General features: G+C 56.2%; 2 protein-coding genes across 8 annotated transcripts in view; one reads left to right on the top strand and one right to left on the bottom strand.

Moving 5' to 3' along the window:
- The window catches only part of SLC7A1 (solute carrier family 7 member 1), an 81,566-nt gene extending 75,823 nt beyond the window's left edge, over positions 1-5,743 (top strand). For all 3 annotated transcript variants that reach the window (XM_030308571.1, XM_030308586.1, XM_030308579.1), the window contains one exon: positions 705-5,743. In XM_030308571.1, coding sequence (XP_030164431.1) covers positions 705-808 — 104 coding nt within the window. In that variant the 3' untranslated portion in view covers positions 809-5,743. The remainder of the gene's footprint in view (positions 1-704) is intronic.
- Positions 5,744-9,148: 3,405 nt separating this feature from the next.
- The window catches only part of MTUS2 (microtubule associated scaffold protein 2), a 570,271-nt gene continuing 560,576 nt past the window's right edge, over positions 9,149-18,843 (bottom strand). For all 5 annotated transcript variants that reach the window (XM_030308514.1, XM_030308551.1, XM_032593161.1 and 2 more), the window contains 3 exons: positions 18,372-18,491; positions 15,782-15,879; positions 9,149-11,670 (listed from right to left, as the gene is read on the bottom strand). In XM_030308514.1, coding sequence (XP_030164374.1) covers positions 11,457-11,670; positions 15,782-15,879; positions 18,372-18,491 — 432 coding nt within the window. In that variant the 3' untranslated portion in view covers positions 9,149-11,456. The remainder of the gene's footprint in view (positions 11,671-15,781; positions 15,880-18,371; positions 18,492-18,843) is intronic.

The raw sequence follows: 18,843 nt of genomic DNA, 5'->3' as shown, positions 1-18,843 counted from the left end.
TTCCCGCGTCCCAGACGTGAGCTCCCGGGATGTGCTCCAAGCCGTTGGCTTCTTTCCGGGGCTTTTGGTGGCTGAGCCCTTCCTTTAAGGCCCGCTCTCCTTGCGTCCCTGACACGGGCCCCAGTCCTTAGGTGGCCAGTTAGAAGCTCAGATCTCTGGGCCCCACCACACACCTTTGGAGCCCCCGACCCTGGAATGGACTGAGAAACGGAGACAGTCAGGGCCGTGGAGGTCACACGAATAGCCTGGGGAGCCCCGGTTGGAACAGCCCCACCCCTGTTGGAAATCCCACCCTCGCGGGAAACAGTATGACTGCTGGAGCGTCCGTCCTGTCCCCTCCAGTGGCCGCGGGGCACCAACTAGGTGGTCAGTGGATGAAGCTGAGGGACCAGCACCCCTCCGGGGACCCCCCGGCTGCTCCCCCTGCTCAGGAACTGCTCCAGTGTGAGGCTGCCCTTGGAGCGTGCCTTCGCCGCCTGGAGGGGCGAGACCGAAACCTTTGCAGGCTGGAGTGGAGGAGTCCCGTGCGTCTCCAGATACAGAAAGTGAGCCCACAAGGGCTGCTTGCTGTGGGCGCAGGCCTGGGTCCGGCAGCACGGAGAGACTTTCCCGCGGGGCCACGTGACTCCCCCAGAGCTGCTCTGCCCTCTGCCCTTGAGCCCTGCCTGCCCCGTTCACTCCCGGTCTCTGCTCTCGGCCCGCAGGCTTCATCATCTACTTTGGCTACGGTCTGTGGCACAGCGAGGAGGCGTCCCTGGCCGCCGAGCAAGCAAGGACTCCTGACGGCAATCTGGACCATTGCAAGTGACACACAGCCCCGCCCCCAGAGGTGGCAGCAGCCCCGAGGGATGCCCGCAGAGGTCCCGGGAGCACCTCGCTCTCTCCACCAGTGCGTCAGGACCCCCCCACATCCAAGCCCCACCGCAGCAGAAGGTGCAGCTACTTGAAACGCAGCCTCGGCCCACAGCCCGTGTGTCTTGCACAGACTTGCCCCGGGGCAGGTGGCACCAGGTCCCAGTCACCTCTCTCAGCTCCCCGGCTGGGGCCATTTGGCTGTGGTTTCCACCGTGTCTCCTGACATCCCTCTGAACAAAGAGAACAGCTCCCGTCCTCGCCGGCTCTGTGTCCGTGCTGCTGCGGCCGCAGAATGGCGGTCACCTTTTCTCGTCACCTTGGGAGTCCAGCCCCCCCCCCCCCCCCCCCCCCCCCCGCAGGACCGCTCTGGCACTGAACACGTGCATACTCCACACTTTCCGCAGCCACCTCCCTGCTCAACCCTGAAGGCCGACCGTACACGCAGGATGAGTTGCCCAGACAGTGTGTCCCCAGTAGCGCTACCCCCGGAGCCAAAGGACAGCTTAGAAAGGAGAAGCGGGACTGGTTTCCTTCTCCCGCTCCTGTCCTCTGTGCTGCCAGAAGGGGTCGTGAGGAACGTGAGCCCTCCCTCACTTCCTCTTCCTGGCCGCGGCTCTGCCCCGACTGCTGACGGAACCCGGCCCGCTCCGCGGTGGCACCGAGGCCACTGCGGGAACCAGGCGGAAGGACCGAGGGCTGGCCGGCTCCGCTCCTCACGCCTGAGCACAGGGCCGTCCGCCAGGTGTACTCCCTCCGGGCCCAGGCCAGTTCTTGCTGCTTCTGGCGTCTTGCACGAAGGCGGCGTGTCCCGAGCAACCGGAACGTGACGCTGCGTTTACGTAGGCCTGGCCTGAGATCAGCAGAGCTTAGCGCGCTGTTCTCTGTGGGTCTCTGCCAAGCGCTGACTCCCTCCCTCTGGCACGTGCGGGTCAGTTTCTCGAGTGTTGCCAGGCTCCCAAGGCAGGCGTCTGCTCCTCCTGACGCGACGGTGGCCGGTCCTCCCAGCTGCTTCTGGCCCCTGAGGTGATCTCTTTGGCCCTTCTCTTCTGTGTAATCGAGCTGAGTCCCGTTAGCATCTGTGAATCGCTCCAAATTAAGTTGGCGCTTAGTATTAACTTGGAAAATGGCCAGATATTTACTCGGTGTGGGGTCCGCGCGTGAGAATTTGGGGTCCTGTCGCTGTCCCTGTCGTGTATCTGTTGTCCACATGCTGCAGGTTTGTATATGGGTTTGTAGCCCGGGCGCGGACCTCCTGTCTCCATGAGTTTTAAGCTGGAGAGCCAGCTGGGGTCCCTGTACACAGCGTGCCCCCTCCCACGCACTGGAGCACTCCATGGCTCACACACTTCTTGCGGATAGGAGCCTGAGGAAACACGGGCACGGATTCCATCTTCCTTCCCATTCGAGTGTGGCTCAGGAGCCAGAAGGGCCCCCTGTTGATGGCAGGTGAGGGACACGGGCGTGTGGATCCCCCGGAAAATGTAAATGCTGCTTTTGAAGCCCAGACTCCCATTTCTTCCCCTTCTGGCCTTTGACACAAATATGGTAGAACGAAGCCTGATAAATCGGCGGCACTTGTCTCATCTCCCTCGGTAGCTCCTTGGAGAGAATTGCAGGAATTCATGAAGTGGCCAGATGGCAGGGTCAGTCGGTGGGGGGTGGCGGCCCGCCTCTGCTCTAGGCCCCGGTCGCCTTGCCGGAAGCTTTATTCTAAATTATCATTTGTGAATGTTACAGAGGGAGGGGCCTGAGAGCCCAAAGTGTGGGTTTCCAAAGAAAGATATTTAAATTTATGTAGATTGGTGCTGTACAATATTTTGATAAATATTAACTTATTTTGTTGGGGTTCTTCTTGTCTGCTGTCTTGTAGGGTTTGTTAGCTATTTGTTTGCTTGATTCGTCTGTTGTTTTTCCACATAGGCAAAGAGAACTTGAGGGAAAGAGAGTGCCCAAGACGGAAGGCGGAGGGAAGAGAAAAAAAAATTTTTTTTTTTAACTTTAATTTCTCTTTCTGAAATGTCTGTGCAAGAGAGCACACAACAGACTGTGTATACAGTTGACGTTTCAGCTGGCATCGTGGATCGTTCTAGCAACCGACAAGGTGTGTTTGCCTGATAACAGACAACATGCCGCGGGGTGAGGGCCTCCTGGCGCGTGAGTCTCCCCCTTCCTCACCCCAAAGCCGGCAAGTGCCTCAGCAAGGCTCACCCGCGCCGTGGTGCAAAGCCCCTGCTGCCTCCCCTGTCAGGGCCAGGAGCCTCCCGATTAGGACAGGACACCTGAGGGGGCATGGATAAATAGTTGGCGAGGTCACCGCGCTTCTGTCGAGAGTAGCTTCTGTGCGGTTGCCAGAGCTTTCCTCTCCTGTACACGAGGACGGTGATGTCGCGAGCGCTGTTTGGGGTAAGCCTCCCCCGTGTGGACAGGCTTTTTCTTACCCCAGCCTTCATGCCTTCCCTGCAAACACACACACACACACACACACAGGCAAGAAATAACCACCAGAAGTGCCCGACAGTTGGCCTTCCCCCCAACCCCCGCCTCCCCAGTCCAAGCAAGACTGATTCTCGGTGTCATGTCTTGGCCACTATTTTCCTACATCATCAGAAATTCCACACTTCTAGAGATGCCCTTCGGGGACGTTGTGTCTGCTTTTATCTGTGGCCCAGCCCCAAACAACCCACGTTGGAAAGACCCTTTTGTGTTGAGTAAGCAGCCCTTCCTGCCTCCCGTGGTCCCCCCGCCCTACGTGTTCTCACGACCCCGTGAAGACTCACAAAGAAGCGAGCCGTGGAGCCCCAGGACCTCTGCTGAAGAGCGAGGGGTGCAAGGGGTCGCCGGGGAGGCAGTCGGGCTCTGTGGGTCGGGGAGGCCGAGCCCGCTTCCAGGAGGAGGACCGTCAGCAGGAGATTGGGCCTCTGCACACGCCTCAGCCTGCCCCACCGGCTCACACCCCTCAGCCCAACTCTGGGCCCCGTTTGTTTTTCCAAGCCAATAGCGGGGAGCGATAGGGCCATCTTTCCCAGGCTGTTTCAGAAGGACTGCTGACCTGATACTGTCGCCAGAGCCCCTCGGCCCCCTGACTCGTGGTTTTGCTTCACTGAGTCACCTCTGTCAGGACATGGTCCCAGGTGCTGGTGCTGTGGTTTGGGTATCACAGCCCCCCTGCCTGCTACGTGTCCACAGGTGACCGCACCACAGCGGGGGCTTCACCCTCCCCGAGCTCCTCAGGCCCTGGCCCGCTCCCATGTGCACACCCGGACGAGGCACCTGGCGGTCGTTCGTGGGGCTTCCTGCGTGGCCGTGGCCGCGACCTGGGCTCTGCTCTCTCCCCGCCCCTCCGTCCCTGCCGTCCCCACCACTGAGCGGGCGTTCTGAATTGACTGAGGTTTGCAGTCTGCCCAGGATGGCCCCGAGCCTAACACCGGTACAGCACAGGGGCAGAATCTGGGCTCCTTGGGGGCGTGTGGGCATGCCTCGTAAAGGCCCCACCCGACTAGGTGGGCTCGTGGGCATTTCAGGGGCCTCGCCAACCTGCTGGCTCTGTGCCAGGACCCATCTTCTGGATTCATGTGTCCTGCTTTCACACATCTAGTACGAGCCGATTGCTCTGTCGGCTCCCTAGGACCATCTCCGTTCCAGGCCCCGTCCCCGAGGTGTTATGGCACGGATGGAGAAGTGTTTCCAGGCACGTCGGCACTCTGCCAGGCACAGGTGTGCGACGCTTTTGTGCGGAACTGTTACAGAGTTACCAGCAGATGGAACTGAATATGTGTTACGTATATTTGTCACGTATAATTTAAGATGGGTGTTTGCCATCATCACGAGAGTATTGTAAGTAAGGCCCCTTAGGGAGAGTGAGAGACCTTTTGGACTCTTGTGGACTTTTTTTTGGTAATGAAGTGCTTTATCCAGTGGTGCAAGAGGCTACACTCCATATTTCATCATCAGAGTTATGATGCCTAATGGGTTTGTAAGGCAAAAAAAAAAAAAAAAGTCAACCGACTTTGATACTATATTCATCACTAGAATCCAGAGTGTTTATGTGCCCGTCGCTTCGTTGAGCGGCAGTGCTCTCTTTCAAGAGGGACGGGGACCAGCCAAGGGTCTCCGGGCACAGTTATCAAGGACCCCTCCTGGATCACCCTGTAAGTGTGTTGAACTGCCGGCTGAAAAACCCACATGAAATAAAGACCTTGGCTGTGAAGTCCAGATTGAATTTCTCAGGGTATGAGCATGTCCCACAGGGTCAGGAAGACGCGCTAAGACTTCGTTAAATTATTAACAAGGTATATGACTTTGTGTTTCTTGATGACAGACTTTTTTTTTTTAAAGTTTGGGATTTATTTTCCCATTTGAGAAGTTGTAATATATGTATTTAAAATAAGTTTCCCGCTTAAGTTGTGCCTTTCAGCGTCGATGGATCTAAGAAGCACGGAGGGTGATGATCCTGGTGAGGGCTGGTTTATTATCAAACCTGAAGAGCTGTGGTTTCTCCAGTAAACTTTTTCTTCTCCTGAACGTGCAGCCGTTGTTAAGAGAATTGTGTTTCTTATTCTGTAAATTGTATAATGTTTTTTGCTTGTTTGATGTTCTATTTTTCTAATAGTTTTCTTATAGTTTCTTACAATTGTGATACTAGATTAAGATTCTGACACCCAACTGCAAAGCAGCCTGTCCCTGCTGGCCCCTCCTGGTTTTATTTTAAGGACAAGCGTATAGGTCATCCATCACCTTTAAAAAAATGTGAAACTCTGCTCTGTATCCCATTTTTGCTGACAACACTGTATGTCGACAACCTCCTACTACTATATGTTGTAAAATCAAACTATTTTGTGGTACATTATCTCATGCTTCTGCAAACTCTAATAAATTCTGTCTATGGCTACAGCGTGTTCTCAAGCATTGTGGCCGCTCCTGGCTGGGTCCCCAAGCCTGGCAGTGCCCCATAGAGAGTTACAGATCTCGCCCTTTGCTTCTTGAGTATTTTCCCGTTTCCCTACAGCCGGATGTTGTAATGCCCCGTTTTCCTTCGGCCATTTGGTGGAAAGCCTCAGTCCATGAAATAGCACCTCAACCAGGGAATCTCCCCCCCCCCCCAGCACTCATTTAGGATCCCCTGCGCTAGCTCCCTACCTCCCACTCTTTCCAGACTTGGCTTGAGTTTGAGCGGGGAAGGCTTCCCACCGAGGTTTCCGCCAGCCAGGGCGTAAAGCCGCTCAGCATCCAAAGCACTTGGCGCCAATGTGGCCCAACCGCCTTGCACCGCGCACCTTAGCCCGGCACTTCCCAGGAACTGCCCCTTCCCCCCCCCCCTTCCCCCCCTGAGGAAGGAAGCATTTGCTTGCACAGGAGACAGATTCGGTCCACTGGCCTTAACTCTCAGACACTAGGATGCAATGATTTGATCACGCTGGGAGGTGTGTTGCCCGGTGAAGACAAGGCCCGACCTTGGCATCTTAGCGGACACCCTGCACCCCAGGAGAGGAAGGGCCAGGGGGCCGCTGATGGTTTCACATTAGTATCTGGCCGCAAGACCCCCGGACCATCTCGGGCCCATCCGCCACACGGCGCACCAGGCCACGGAGCTTGAACCTTGCGCCGCATCCCCGCTCCGCACCCGGGGGTGTGCAGTGTAGCCCGGCCGCGGGCAGGCGGGAGTCCCCTTGGTCGTCCCCCGGGCGACTCCCGGCGAACGATCTCTCCGTCAAAGGCTCTGCTGACAGCTTGCGGACGCCGGGGAGCGCCGCGCGGGAGCGCCCCACGGTCCCGCACCCGGCGAACGCCACGTGGGCCGGTCCCTTCCGGCTCCTTTACGCCGCCGCCGCCGCCGAGAGGCCGCCCCTGGGAGCGCCAGGCGGAGCCCCGTTCCCGCGGCGCCGCAGCGCCACCTAGCGGCCGGCACGGCGCGGGGCGAGCGGCCCGAGGAGTCCCCAGCCGGGCGTCAGTCGTTTCGCAGGAAAGCCTGAGCCCACAGGGGATTCCAACTCGGGACGCCTGAGGGGGAGCCCCCTGGAGCAAGCCGTGCCTCGCACGGTTTGGTTACGAGACGCTTCCGGCGAATCAAAAGCCGCCTCCGAACAGCTGGGCACCGGCAGCCACGAGGAAGCCTCCCGAACTCCTCGCCGGCCTCCAGCCTGCGGGGGGGGGAGGTGAGGGGGCGAGGCCGCCTGTTCCAGCGCGGCCCTGCTCGGCCACCGAACAGAGCCGGCGACGGCTGGGCCACCAATCGTGGGCCGCCCTGTCCGCCCCTCTTCCGAAGGGAGTAGTTTAGTCTTACAAAGTGCAGCTGCCCCGCGAGCCGGAGACGCCGCTGTTGACGACAGTGCCACGTGGCGGGGGCGGGGGGGGGGGGGAGGCGGAAGTGTCGCTGCGTCCGGCACCTAAACCGCGGTGGCTCCAGGACGGAGTGGGGGCCGAGAGAAGTTATGAAGCTTGGACTTTCCCGTAGAGGTTTCAGATTCTACTCCTTGGAACGATGACGTTCCCGAGCTCCCGAGCGCCTGCTTAGATGGCAGCCCCCTGCAGGGTGGCGGGAGAGGGGGGACCGGGACACGACCCTGCCACATTAGTGTGGGTGCAGTTAACCCAAGAGACCACTGTGCGCACAGCGGGGGGGGGGGGCGTGCAGGGGCAGCGTGCTGTGCTCAGGGATCTGGGAGTGTGGGTGCTCCTGGCAGACGGCCGGGGGGGGGGGCAGGGGGGGCAGGACGCACAGGACGCCGGGCGGGGGCCCTCGGTCACGTGCAGCCCGGTGGTCCCCGCTGAGAGCCGCGCACCACCCGACCCCCCACCCCGTGGTGCCCACACTGGCAAAACTTGCGGACGTGGTGGTGAGGAAGGCCAAATGCACCTGCCCTTCCGAGCACGTCTAACCTCCAGGCTGAGCGGGAAGAATGGGCCCCGGCTGTCCTGCCGTTGCCTCCAGGAGTTTAAGAGAAGCCACCTGGCTTTTAAATAAGTGACTCAGCAAACCTCAGTGAATTAACTCCGTCTTCACAACGGGGACAGCTTACCAGCCTTTCATGATTTTTTTTTTTTTTTTTTTTTTTTTAAGTATTGGACCCAAAGGCTCCGGGACTCTGACTCTCGATGATCCCAGAGGCAATGACAGGGTGTGGTCCTCGAGTCATCGCTTGGTGGCCGGCCAGTGATGCTGCACGATGCGGCACCAGGCGCGGGAACAGCGTGCAGCTCCCACCGGCAGGTGCAAAGTATCCAGCTCTGAGGTTTCTACCCGACGTGAGCTCTTCCATCCCTCCCTTCTCTGAGATGATCCATTTTTCCTTTGCTTACCTCATGTGTAGGGGCAAGGACACTGGGGACGTGGTTATTCTGAAAGGGGAAGACCCAAGACACCCTGGAGGAAACTAACAGGTTAGGTCCGGTTGACAAGTCCATCACTAATAAGTAGGCAGTTGTCCTCAACAATCTGGAAGCACGGGTGACCCCGAGGGGACCTGTGGTGTCCCTCTCAGGTCTCTGAGTGACTCGGGATGGATCACCTGCGAAAAGTCTCTGGTTCAGCAACCGTTCGGGAGAGCAGACTCGAAGTCTCTCTAAATAGCTGTCCCTGCCACATGCCCTGCAAAACCTCCACGGGGAGCTGGCCTACCCCGGGGGCTCCCTTGTAACCCCCGTGGACACTCCGGGGTCCGGCTGGCCAGCCTGAGGCCGGGGGATGGTGGGGGCAAGCGCTTTCAGGTTGAAATGAGAGTGTCCTGGCTGCCCTCGGGATGTTGCAGGGAGAGCCGCAGAACTTTCCAGGGTCCTGTGTCCCGCCCCCACCCCCCTGGGGGAAGCAAGCCCAGGATAGGGAATTGCTGTAGCTGTGGACATTGCCACTCAAGGGAAAGGTCAGTGATGATCCAGATAAAACTGGATGGGACTTAGGACACATCAAACCGTCTGTGGGGTGGAAACATACCCCTGTCTAGGTCTGAATTTGAAATCAATGCTGAGGGGGACTATATACTCAATTTTTTGTGTCCCTTTCCAACCCAATCCAGCCCCCCCCCCCCCCCCCCCCCGAAGATGGCCTTGCAGAGCAGAGCCTCCAAGCTCTCTCAAGTCCAGGGCAGGGCTGCTGGAGATCGGGGTTGGGAGACAGCTGTGGGCACCTTGCACCTGCTGCGTCCGGGGAGAGGGGCTCTCGGTGACGGTCCGCTGACCCTGGCACACGCCGAAAAGGAACCCAGCCTGCGAAACACCTCCCTGCCTCCCTGCCTTGGATCCCCAACCTGAATTTCCCGAAGCCTGAGAGGGCTAACGGTTACATCAAGTGCATGTCACAGAAGGTCCCTCAAGTTAATTTTAATAGGCTTCAAACACAAATATGCAACACAGAAACTGGAGGGGCCAGATAAATAGCGTGTGGCCCCATTCAAATACTCAGCAAGTGTGCCAGCCCGTCAGCCCCCTCCCCTCCCCTGACACCCTGGTTAGGGCAAAGCTCTAGTCCACCTAGCGAGGGATTACTTGGTTCTAACGTCTCTACAACTGTGCAATAGGCTACCACGCCGTCCGTCGCACGTTCTAATGTAACACTGAAACGCGTATTGCCGTGTAAGTGCGTTTAGCAGGTGTCGTGATGGAAGCAGTTCCTGACTGGCAGCGCGGGGCTGCTGAGCCGTCCTCTGCAGGTGGCGCCTGCTAATAGAATAAATAATTGTGTCTTTCGTCAACGTGGCAGGATCTACTCTAACGGAATGCCCAACTCAATAATCACAACATCATGCAGAGCCACCAAAGGAAAAAAAGAAATGTTTCTTCAATGGGGATCCATCGCGTGGGTCCCTAGGATGGGCAGAGACCCTTGGAGGTTTGCGAGGAATGAGATGTAGCCGAGGCCGGCCAGCCTCGACTCACGCAAGGACCGCCGACGGGCCTGTCTTCAGGCTGGCCCCGTGCGTGCCGAGCAGGTCCCCCCACCCCCCCACCCCGCAGGCCATTTCTTCCCAGCCCGGAGCATCCCTGCGTGAGTCCGCTGGCCTGGGGCAGGCTCAGAGGCAGCCCTGTGCTCGGGACGATTTTGAGGGGCCATCGGGAGAAAGCGCAGGGTCTTTGTCACCAACGGGAACCAAAGGCATCGCTGCCGTCACCGTACCGACCGTCAAAACTACGTCTTTCTTTGTGTATTCTGCTCCTATACCTCCATAGCACTTACGGGGACAGCTTGCACGGTCTAAGTCTACCGATTCCGAGATGCATGTCAGTCCAGGAGCCGGGACCGCTGGCTGGCGGTTTCGGTGGGCTCCTCCATTGGGAAGAACCTCCTGGGCCTAAGAAGGGACCGCCGTCGGCTGTGGCACTGCTTGGTCGTCCGGCAGAAAACACGCCTGGCTTTGCGGGAGGTCATGTGATGGTCTAGCACAGCTTGGAACGGATCCCCCAGGATGGAAGGGCTGGTTGTCTGGAAGCTCCTGCCAGAACCCCTGAGCCACCTCAATGAACAGTGAGGGGGTTGAGTTACAGAACCGAAGGTTGCCTATGACGTGGGGGCCCGGGGGCCCGTTTCGGTGGGTTGACCCTTTATGGAATCGCATGAGAGCAAACGGCACGGAGTGCCAGAGGACGCTTTCCTACTCTGTGCTCAGTCAAGATACAGATCGTACTAGTGGTTCTCCTTCCTGAGGATGGAGTGCGGATGGTCTTGGCCAACTCCAAGGCCATCCTCCCCCTCACTCTAGAAGGTCAGGCTCTTCCACATTTTCCCAAGGGTGCAAGAGCGTGACGACGGATTCCAAGATGCTGCTTGGGTAAAAAGCAAAACTCGTGTTTACGAGACTGTAGATGAGCCACTGTCATGAGTGCCGTCCACGAGAAAAGCCAAACCCCCGAGGGGCTCCCCCCCACCCCGACCCTTCGCCACTCACGACAGGAGTAGTAATAGTTAAAACTTGTGAATGGGATAATAGTGACCTCACATCATGTTGGCTACGAAGCTGACTGTTCCAAAGGCAGTTACCGTTCACAGATCGCTGGTGTTTTTGTTAGAGGACCACTTGGTGGTAGGTTGCAAGGCGCTTCTTCTCTGTATCTTTTTTTTTTTTCCTTTTTCTATTTTGGGTAGAAATATTCCTGGGAAGCTAGATAGAAATGCATTTTCATTTCCCAATAATTCTTAGGCACAAGTTAGAAAACTGCTGACCTTCACCAAAATATGTCAGCACTTCGTGTTATAAAAAATGCAATTCAGAACCGCTGCATGTGTATATACGTGTATCTAAATATACACACAGGTCGGTGCAGTACACAATGATTATTCAATGTATATTCAAAACTGAGCTATTTGTAACTAACCTGAAATTCTGCAGTGAAAGTTCATTGCTCGGGAACAACTGGAGTTTCTTTCTTTCTTTTGGCTCTAACTACGGTCAAACGTTTGCACATCAGACACTACCGTTTACGCTTTCCTAAGTGCCAATGCCAGGACAGTCTTACACGAGGATCGGAAGAGGACTTGGCTTAGAATGCAGCTAGGCAGCTACTGAGCATGCGTGCAGGGCCAGCCCCGGGCCGGCCCCTGGTCAATTCTCCCTCCAGGTAGGAGCCCCGGGTGGACAGGAGCCACGGCTCCCGCAGGCGGCGTGGCGGCGGCGTCATCTGGGCGTCGTGCTGACTCTGGCGGGAGAGGAGGGCCCCGAGGAGGAGCCGCGGTAAACAGGGGATGTGGGGGACAGTTTAACCGGGCTGGTCGGGTCCCCGGTTTGGAGCTTCCAAAGCAGCTCTTCGTTGGTTCGGCTCAGTCTCTTCTTCTCCTGGGTTTCTTTCTCCACGTATTCCTGGAGATTGGCATTTTCCTCCGACAGTTGTCTGCGGGAAGAGAGTGAGAAACGATCGAGTAGCAGTCACGCCGGAAGGCACCTACCTGGAGATCCGCCAGGCCAGTGGGTTTGAGGCAAGCGAGGGGGCTGTACGTGGGGGGACAGGGACAAGGGGGACCACGGTGACCAAGAACCTCGGGTTGAAACGTGAGTTCCGCTCATCCCACGGACACGTCTGTTCCCAGAGTCTCTCCGTCGACACCCGGTCGGCTCCCAGTCCCTCTGCCCGGTCAGGGGGAGGCGCTGGCTGTCCGGCGGACAGAGCAGATGCCAAGGCAGAAGAGGATGGGAGAGGAGTGGGGGGCTGGTGTGGGTGTGCCGCCCAGGAGGCTCACAGACAGTGGTGACCGACAAGGACAGCCCAGGGACGCTGCTGTCGGCCTCGGGGCAAATCTCGGCCTCCCCGCCCCTGGCCTGGGTCTCCAGGAGAGCAACCTGCCTTCCCTTGCTGCAAACGCTCGGTGCGTCGGCCTGCCTGCTGGGCTAGGCGCCCTCGAGGACGGGGGCCACAGCTTTCTTCTCTGAGTCCCCGGCGTCCAGCCTGGGGCCCGGCCACAGCAGTCGCTCCGTGAACGTCTGCTGACGAGGGACGCCTGATGAAGAATGAATGGATGCGGTCTGTGCCGTCTGCCAGGAAGTGTGAGTTGCTTGCTTTGTGGCATTAAAAACTGACGGTGCCTTTGAGGACCTGACCGGGATAAGGACCCAGGTGTTTTGCAGCTGGCTGGACTGAGCCTGGGAAGTCACCTCGCTCGCGTCAGCAGTGGGGTCTTGCCGCCCCTGCTGGAGGGGAGGTCACAGACCTGCTCCCTGCACAGTCTCCCCCGTGAGCTTCTGCGGTGGTAATGAAATGCCAGCACCAGGAGCTCAGCTGTGGACGCTGTGGGTGCGTGCGTGCGTGTGTGTGTTTCGTGTGTTCTTTTATTTTATTTTATTGTTTAATGTTTCTATTTTTGAGACAGAGAGAGAGTGTGAGCAGGGGAGGGGCAGAGAGAGTGGGAGACACAGGATCCGAAGCAGGCTCCAGGCTCTGAGCCATCAGCACAGAGCCCGATGCCGGGCTCGAACCCGCGGAGGGCAAGATCATGACCTGAGCCGAAGTCGGACGCTCAACCGACTGAGCCACCCGGGCGCCCCAATGTTTCAGTGCGTACTGACTGTTCTGTCCACCAGCCAGACACTCCCCTGTCCCCCTCCCTCTCCTTGGGCCTCCCTGTTCCCCAGGACACGCCAGTATTGAAATTAGACCAGAGAATGACCCTACAATGGCCTCCAAGTGTTCAAGCGAAAGGGAGAGTAACACATTTCTCACTTGAAGTCAAAAGGGTAGCGAGGAAGGCACGTTGAAAGCCTCGACAGGCTGAGAGCTGGGGCCTCTTGCGTCAAATGGGCAGCCAAGTTGTGAGTGCAAAGGGAAGGTTCTTGAAGGGACGTTAGCAGTGCCACCCCAGCGAACACACAAACGATAGGAAAGTGAAACGGCCTTCTTGCTGATGCGGAGAAAGTATGGGTGGTCCGAATAAAAGATCAAACCGGCCGCAGCATCCCCTTAAGCCAAAGCCTACTCCAGAGCAAGGCCCTAACTCCCTTCAATTCTGTGAAAGCAGAGAGAGGTGAGAAAGCTGTAGAAGAAGAGTCTGAAGCTATGGAGGTGGGTTCATGAGGCTTATGAAGGAAGCCATCTCCATAACCTAGAAGTTCAAGGTGAAGCAGCAAGTGTTGGTGTAGAGGCTGCAGCAAGTTACCCAGAAGGTCTGGCTAAGAAAATTCAGGAAGGTGGCTACACTGCACAACAGGTTTTCAGTGTAGACAAAAGAGCCTTCTGTTGGCAGAAGATGCCATTGAGGACTTTCACAGCCAGAGAGGGGAAGTCAGTGCCTGGCTTCAAAGCTTCAAAGAACAGATGACGTGCTCGTAAGAGGCTAACGCAGCTGACGACCCAAGTTGAAGCCAGCGCTCACGGACCGTCCCGAAAATCCCGGGGCCCTTCAGGATCATGCTAAATCCGCTCTGTGCTTTATAAATGGAACAGCAAAGCCTGGATGACAGCACATCTGTTTACAACACGGTTTACTGAATATTTGGAGCCCACTATTGAGATCTGCCCCTCAGAAAAATGATTCCTTTCAAAATATTACTGCGCGTTGACGATGCGCTCGGTCACCCAAGAGCTCTGATGGAGATGTCGAACAAGATTAATGTTTCCGTGCCTGCTCCCACAACGTCCATTCTGCAGCCCATGGATCAAGAAGGAATTTTGACTTTCCAGTCTTATTCTTGAAGAAATGCGTTTGGTAAGGCTCTAGCTGCCATAGGGAGTGATTCCTCTGACAGATCTGGGCAAAATCGGTTGAAAACCTTCTGGAAAGGATTCACCATTCTAGATGTCATTAAGAACATTCACGAGTCGTGGGAAGGGGTCAAAATGTCAACATTTGCAGGCGTTTGGAAGAAGTTGATTCCCACCCTCGGGATGACTTTGGGGGGTTCAGGACGTCAGTGGAGGCAGTCGCTGCGGATGTGGTGGAAACAGCGAGAGAACCAGAACTAGAAGCGGGGCCTGAACGTGGACGGCGTTGCCGCGATCTCGTGATAGGACGTGATCGGGTGAGGACTGCTTCTCGAGGCTGAGCAAGAATCGTGGTTTCTCGAGATGGACTCTGCCTCTGCTGAAGATGCTGTGAAGCTTGTTGAAGCGACAAGGGATTTGGAATATTACACAAACTTAGTAGATAAAGCAGCAGCAGGATTTGAGAGGACTAACTCCAGTTTTGAAAGAAGTTCTACTGTAGGTGAAATGCTATCAAACAGCATCACAGGCTACAGAGCAGTCGTTCGTGAAAGGAAGAGTCCATCAAGGAGGCAAAATTCACTGTCGTCTTAAGAAACTGCCACGGCCACCCCAGCCTCCAGGAAGCCCACCCTGATCGGTCAGCAGCTATCAACATTAAGCCAAGACCCTCCACCAGCAAAAAGATTCTGACTCACTGAAACTTTAGATGATGGTTTGCATTTTTTGGCAATAAAGTATTTTTAAGGTAAGGCATGTCCGTTGGGTTTTTAGACACAATGGTATTTCACACTTAACAGATTACAGGAGAGTGTAAACTTCCCTTTTTTTAAAAAAAATTTTTTTTCAACGTTTATTTATTTTTGGGACAGAGAGAGACAGAGCATGAACGGGGGAGGGGCAGAGAGAGAGGGAGACACAGAAACGGAAACAGGCTCCAGGCTCCGAGCCATCAGCCCAGAGCCCGACGCAGGGCTCGAACTCACAGACCGCGAGATCGTGACCTGGCTGAAGTCGGACGCTTAACCGACTGCGCCACCCAGGCGCCCCAAACTTCCCTTTTATACGGACTGGGAAACCACTCATTTGGGGAAAATTCATTTGGCTGCTTCCCTGCGACACTTGCTGTCTTGGGGTGGTCTGGAACTGAAACTACAGTATCTCCGAGGTATGCCTATAACCTCCCGCGGGCCGACCGAGCCCCAACCCTGCTTTACTCCACATCCTTCCTTGAGAGTTGGAGCACCTCCGAGCAGGGGACTGAGAGGGGAACGCTATTACCCAGAATAGCTAGCCGCATTTGGCTACACGGCTTCCCTCTGGCTTCTGCACCCCCCGCTGTCCACTGGCCGGGCCGGCCCAGGAGAACGGCTCAGCGGCCGAGGGCCCCCCACGGGTCTGCCCAGCTCGGCTGACGCAGCTCAGGGGCTGCTTAGGTGGTTCTTCTCTTTTGCCTGGGGACGCTCGGCTGGCAGGTCTCCCCAAAACGCCCAGAAAGGAACCTTCCACCTCCCAGCTGCGTTGGAGACCCCTGCCACGCATCTCTGCCGATTTCGCTCGTTTCCCCCAAGGTGGGGACAACCGAGATGCAGACCCAGGGCACGGGCCGGGTGGCATACGTGGTGGTGTGTTTTGTCCTTCTCTTCATACGAGAAAGGCCGAGAGCCTGCGTGGGGAAGGCCTCACGGCTCGGAGGAGTGAGGCAAATTGGATGCTGGGACAAAAACAGAGCCCTCAAAGAAGTGCTACGGCAAAGCCACTTTGTAGGTGACATATGCTTTAGGAAGCTCACACACCCGGGCCCCCCTACCTTGTGACAACGGTGTTCTGGTCGATCCTTGCTTTGAGGTCTTCGTTCTGCTGCTGGAGAACCTGGATCTTTTCTTCTAGAATAATGTTCTTTTCCGCCTATAAAAGATACAGTGTTAAGAGGTTCTCAGCAAGGCTTCTGGGCTTTGGTTGTCAAGAACAGTGCTTGGCAGACTGCAGTTTGCGATGCCTTAGTGATTACAGAATCAAGTTAGAGGGATGTGAGCAGCCTGTGTCTTTTAAACAGAACAGGACAGAAAATACCAGAGTGCAAACCATACGTAGTAATAAAACTATTATTGTTACACTATTTTAGATATAAACATTTTTTTACCTCTACTGTGCACGTGTGTGCGCACATCAGGTTCCCGTGTAGAATACGTTTCTCATGGGGAGTGTCCCTGTTGTCAGAGGGGAGCTGCTAACACCGCTGGGACCTAGGGTGGCTGACGGGTCCCTGGGTTCTTCCTGATGGGTCAACTGCACTACGTCACAATCGTCGTGTTTGCACAATATGACATTCTGAATTAAGGGAGGGGTGGGAATACAAATAGCACGGACGCATTTTTTCCTTCTGAGGGTATGGGCAGCCAGGAACCCAAAGCCCGAGACTGGCTCAGTACACTATCAGAAACTAATGCCATCGATGGTTAGTATCACCCTGCAACTTACGCCTTTTTCTCTGTCCGTGTGTCCCCCCAGGGCCCTGCTGAAGTACAGTTCCATTCTAAGATAAATTCAGAAGTAAATTTTGTTTTGAAAAGAAAATGACAAATTCACCGCTGGGGAGTTGATCTCGGAAGAGAACTGTCACCCTCCCATGAACAGGGCTGGGAGTCAGAGCCAACGGGCCGGGCTCTGTCGTAGCTCTTTAGTCAGGCCCTTGCCTTCAGCCTGCATCTGTGCTCCCAAGGAATGGGAAGTGACTAAATTGGTCTTTTTTTTTTTTTTTTTTAATGCCGAAAGGTTTCTGCAAGGAGAAGTCACGCATGCTGGCAGAATGCCTGGCACATGGCTAAGAACAGCCAAATAAACCCCGAGGCTGGTGGGTGACCAGACAACTGAATGCGGATGGCCCAGCCTGGGGGCGGAGGGTCGTGGGTCTTCGCGTGAGCCGGGCTGCAAGGCACGGCTCGGAAGGGCAGGGCTCTGACATTGCTGGGAAGCTCCACGTGGTCACCATCACCCAGGATGCTGGCTATGGACAGTCACACCCCAGTCTGCCCCCATCCTACGCCATACAGCGAGAGACACCTCACAAAGCAGAGGTGCTAGAAAGAGAGGACATGATGGCCGAATACGGCACGTGGTCCTAGATCAGCCCCTGGTGTGGGAAAAGCGGCGGCAAGGGATATCTCAGAGACAAACAGGGACAAACGTTCAAAGGTAAGATGAGATGATCCATCCCCGAGATGGCAAGTTAAAGGTCTGCTCGCTGGAAGAGAGCAGGATACTACCATCTGCACGTGGGGGGGGGGGGGCACACCGTACAGAGCAAAAACTCTGGAAAGCGTTAGCCGTGGTTGGAAAGATATCTTAATCTCCTTATTTGCGTCTATCTTATAATTTTTTTATAATGCCCGTATTTTCTTTCTACAGCATCAAAGTTAATTTTGAATATAGCAGTCAAAAAGGAAGAACAGCGATCTGAGACCCCCGAGGCCAACCTCCACCTCAAGACGGTGTCTCCTTGGAAGCAGGCTGCTCTGCTTAGTGACTCTGACGACTGTCTCCAGCTCCAGCCCTTGTATGACCCTTGTGCCTGCAGGGGAGGGGAGTGAGCTCTGGGGCGCTCTGTTTCTCTAGCGGGCCCCTTTGCCAGTTCCATGGCAACCGGGCTGAAGGGGGAGGCAGAGGGCCGCGAGGGCAGGGACGGGAGCCCTGGGGCCAGGGCTCCCGCCCGGGCGGGCCACTTACGGGCTCTGGGTGAGATACACCCCCTTCCTATACGTCTGCATATACGTCTGTGAAATGAGGCTCCTGACAACACCCGCTCCAGTGGGTGGAAGAACCAACATATGGAAAGTGCTCTGCTCAGTCTGGCCACCCATCCCCCCAGGGAGGAGGGAGGAAGCAGCACTCCCCCAGGGCAGGAGGGCCGGATGGGGGGCTGGAGACAGGCCGTCAGGAGGGCTCCCAGTTGCACGGAATGAAGCCACTTCAGTTCCCTTATTAGAACTCCTGGCTTCCCAGGGGCGCCTGGGTGGCTCGGACGGTTAAGCGTCCGACTTCGGCTCAGGGTATATGATCTCGCGGTTTGTGAGTTTGAGCCCCAAGTCGGGCTCACCGCTCTCAGCACAGAGCCTGCTTTGGATTCTCTGTTCCCCTCTCTCTCTGCCCCTGCCCGCCCCCTCAAAAAAAAAATACATATTTACATATACATATGTGCATACACACACACACACACACACATTAAATAAAAGAAACTCCTGGCTTCCTAAGGAAGGCCTGGAGACCAACCGTGGCATTTCTGCTCAGGTGTAAGCAATGGACAGGGAAGGGCCCACCGTCTGCAGGCTGTGAATCCATGATGCCAGTAAGGCATACCATTCAGGTGACTGGAGCTCTCCCAAGGACGCAGGCCGACTCACCAGTTTTTCTAGCTCAATGATCTTCTTTTCCTGCTGGTGTATTTGCTGATTCTTCATCTCTAACACCTGCTTCAAACTCTTCATGTCTTCTTCCAAGTGCTGATAGGGAGCCAGTGCAATCTACAACGGCAGAGAGCGAGAGCCGGTCACCAGCGGTCCCAGCACAGCCCAGTATGCACCGGTGCCGTGAATCCAGTTAAATCTGGCCTTCCATAACAAGCTTCCCAGGAGGCCCCGGAGTGTCAGTGTGGGCGCATTCACGGCCTTTCCTGATACAGACGCCCGCTGCTCTCCCCCTGGAAATGCCACGAGAGACCCAGCTCCCCGGGGAATGAGAGGTAAGGCCATCATCCACTGACCAGCCCGGAGGCTGGGGTGGCTGGAGGCTGCCAGCCCATCCCCCAAAGGGAGCTCATGGAGGAAAAAGAGCAAACTCGACATTGACTTTTAACATTGGCCCAGACCACTTCAT

The sequence above is a fragment of the Lynx canadensis genome, chromosome A1, assembly GCF_007474595.2.
Source record: "Lynx canadensis isolate LIC74 chromosome A1, mLynCan4.pri.v2, whole genome shotgun sequence".
Lineage (NCBI taxonomy): Eukaryota > Metazoa > Chordata > Mammalia > Carnivora > Felidae > Lynx > Lynx canadensis.
This window is presented reverse-complemented; position numbering and strand designations above follow the sequence as displayed.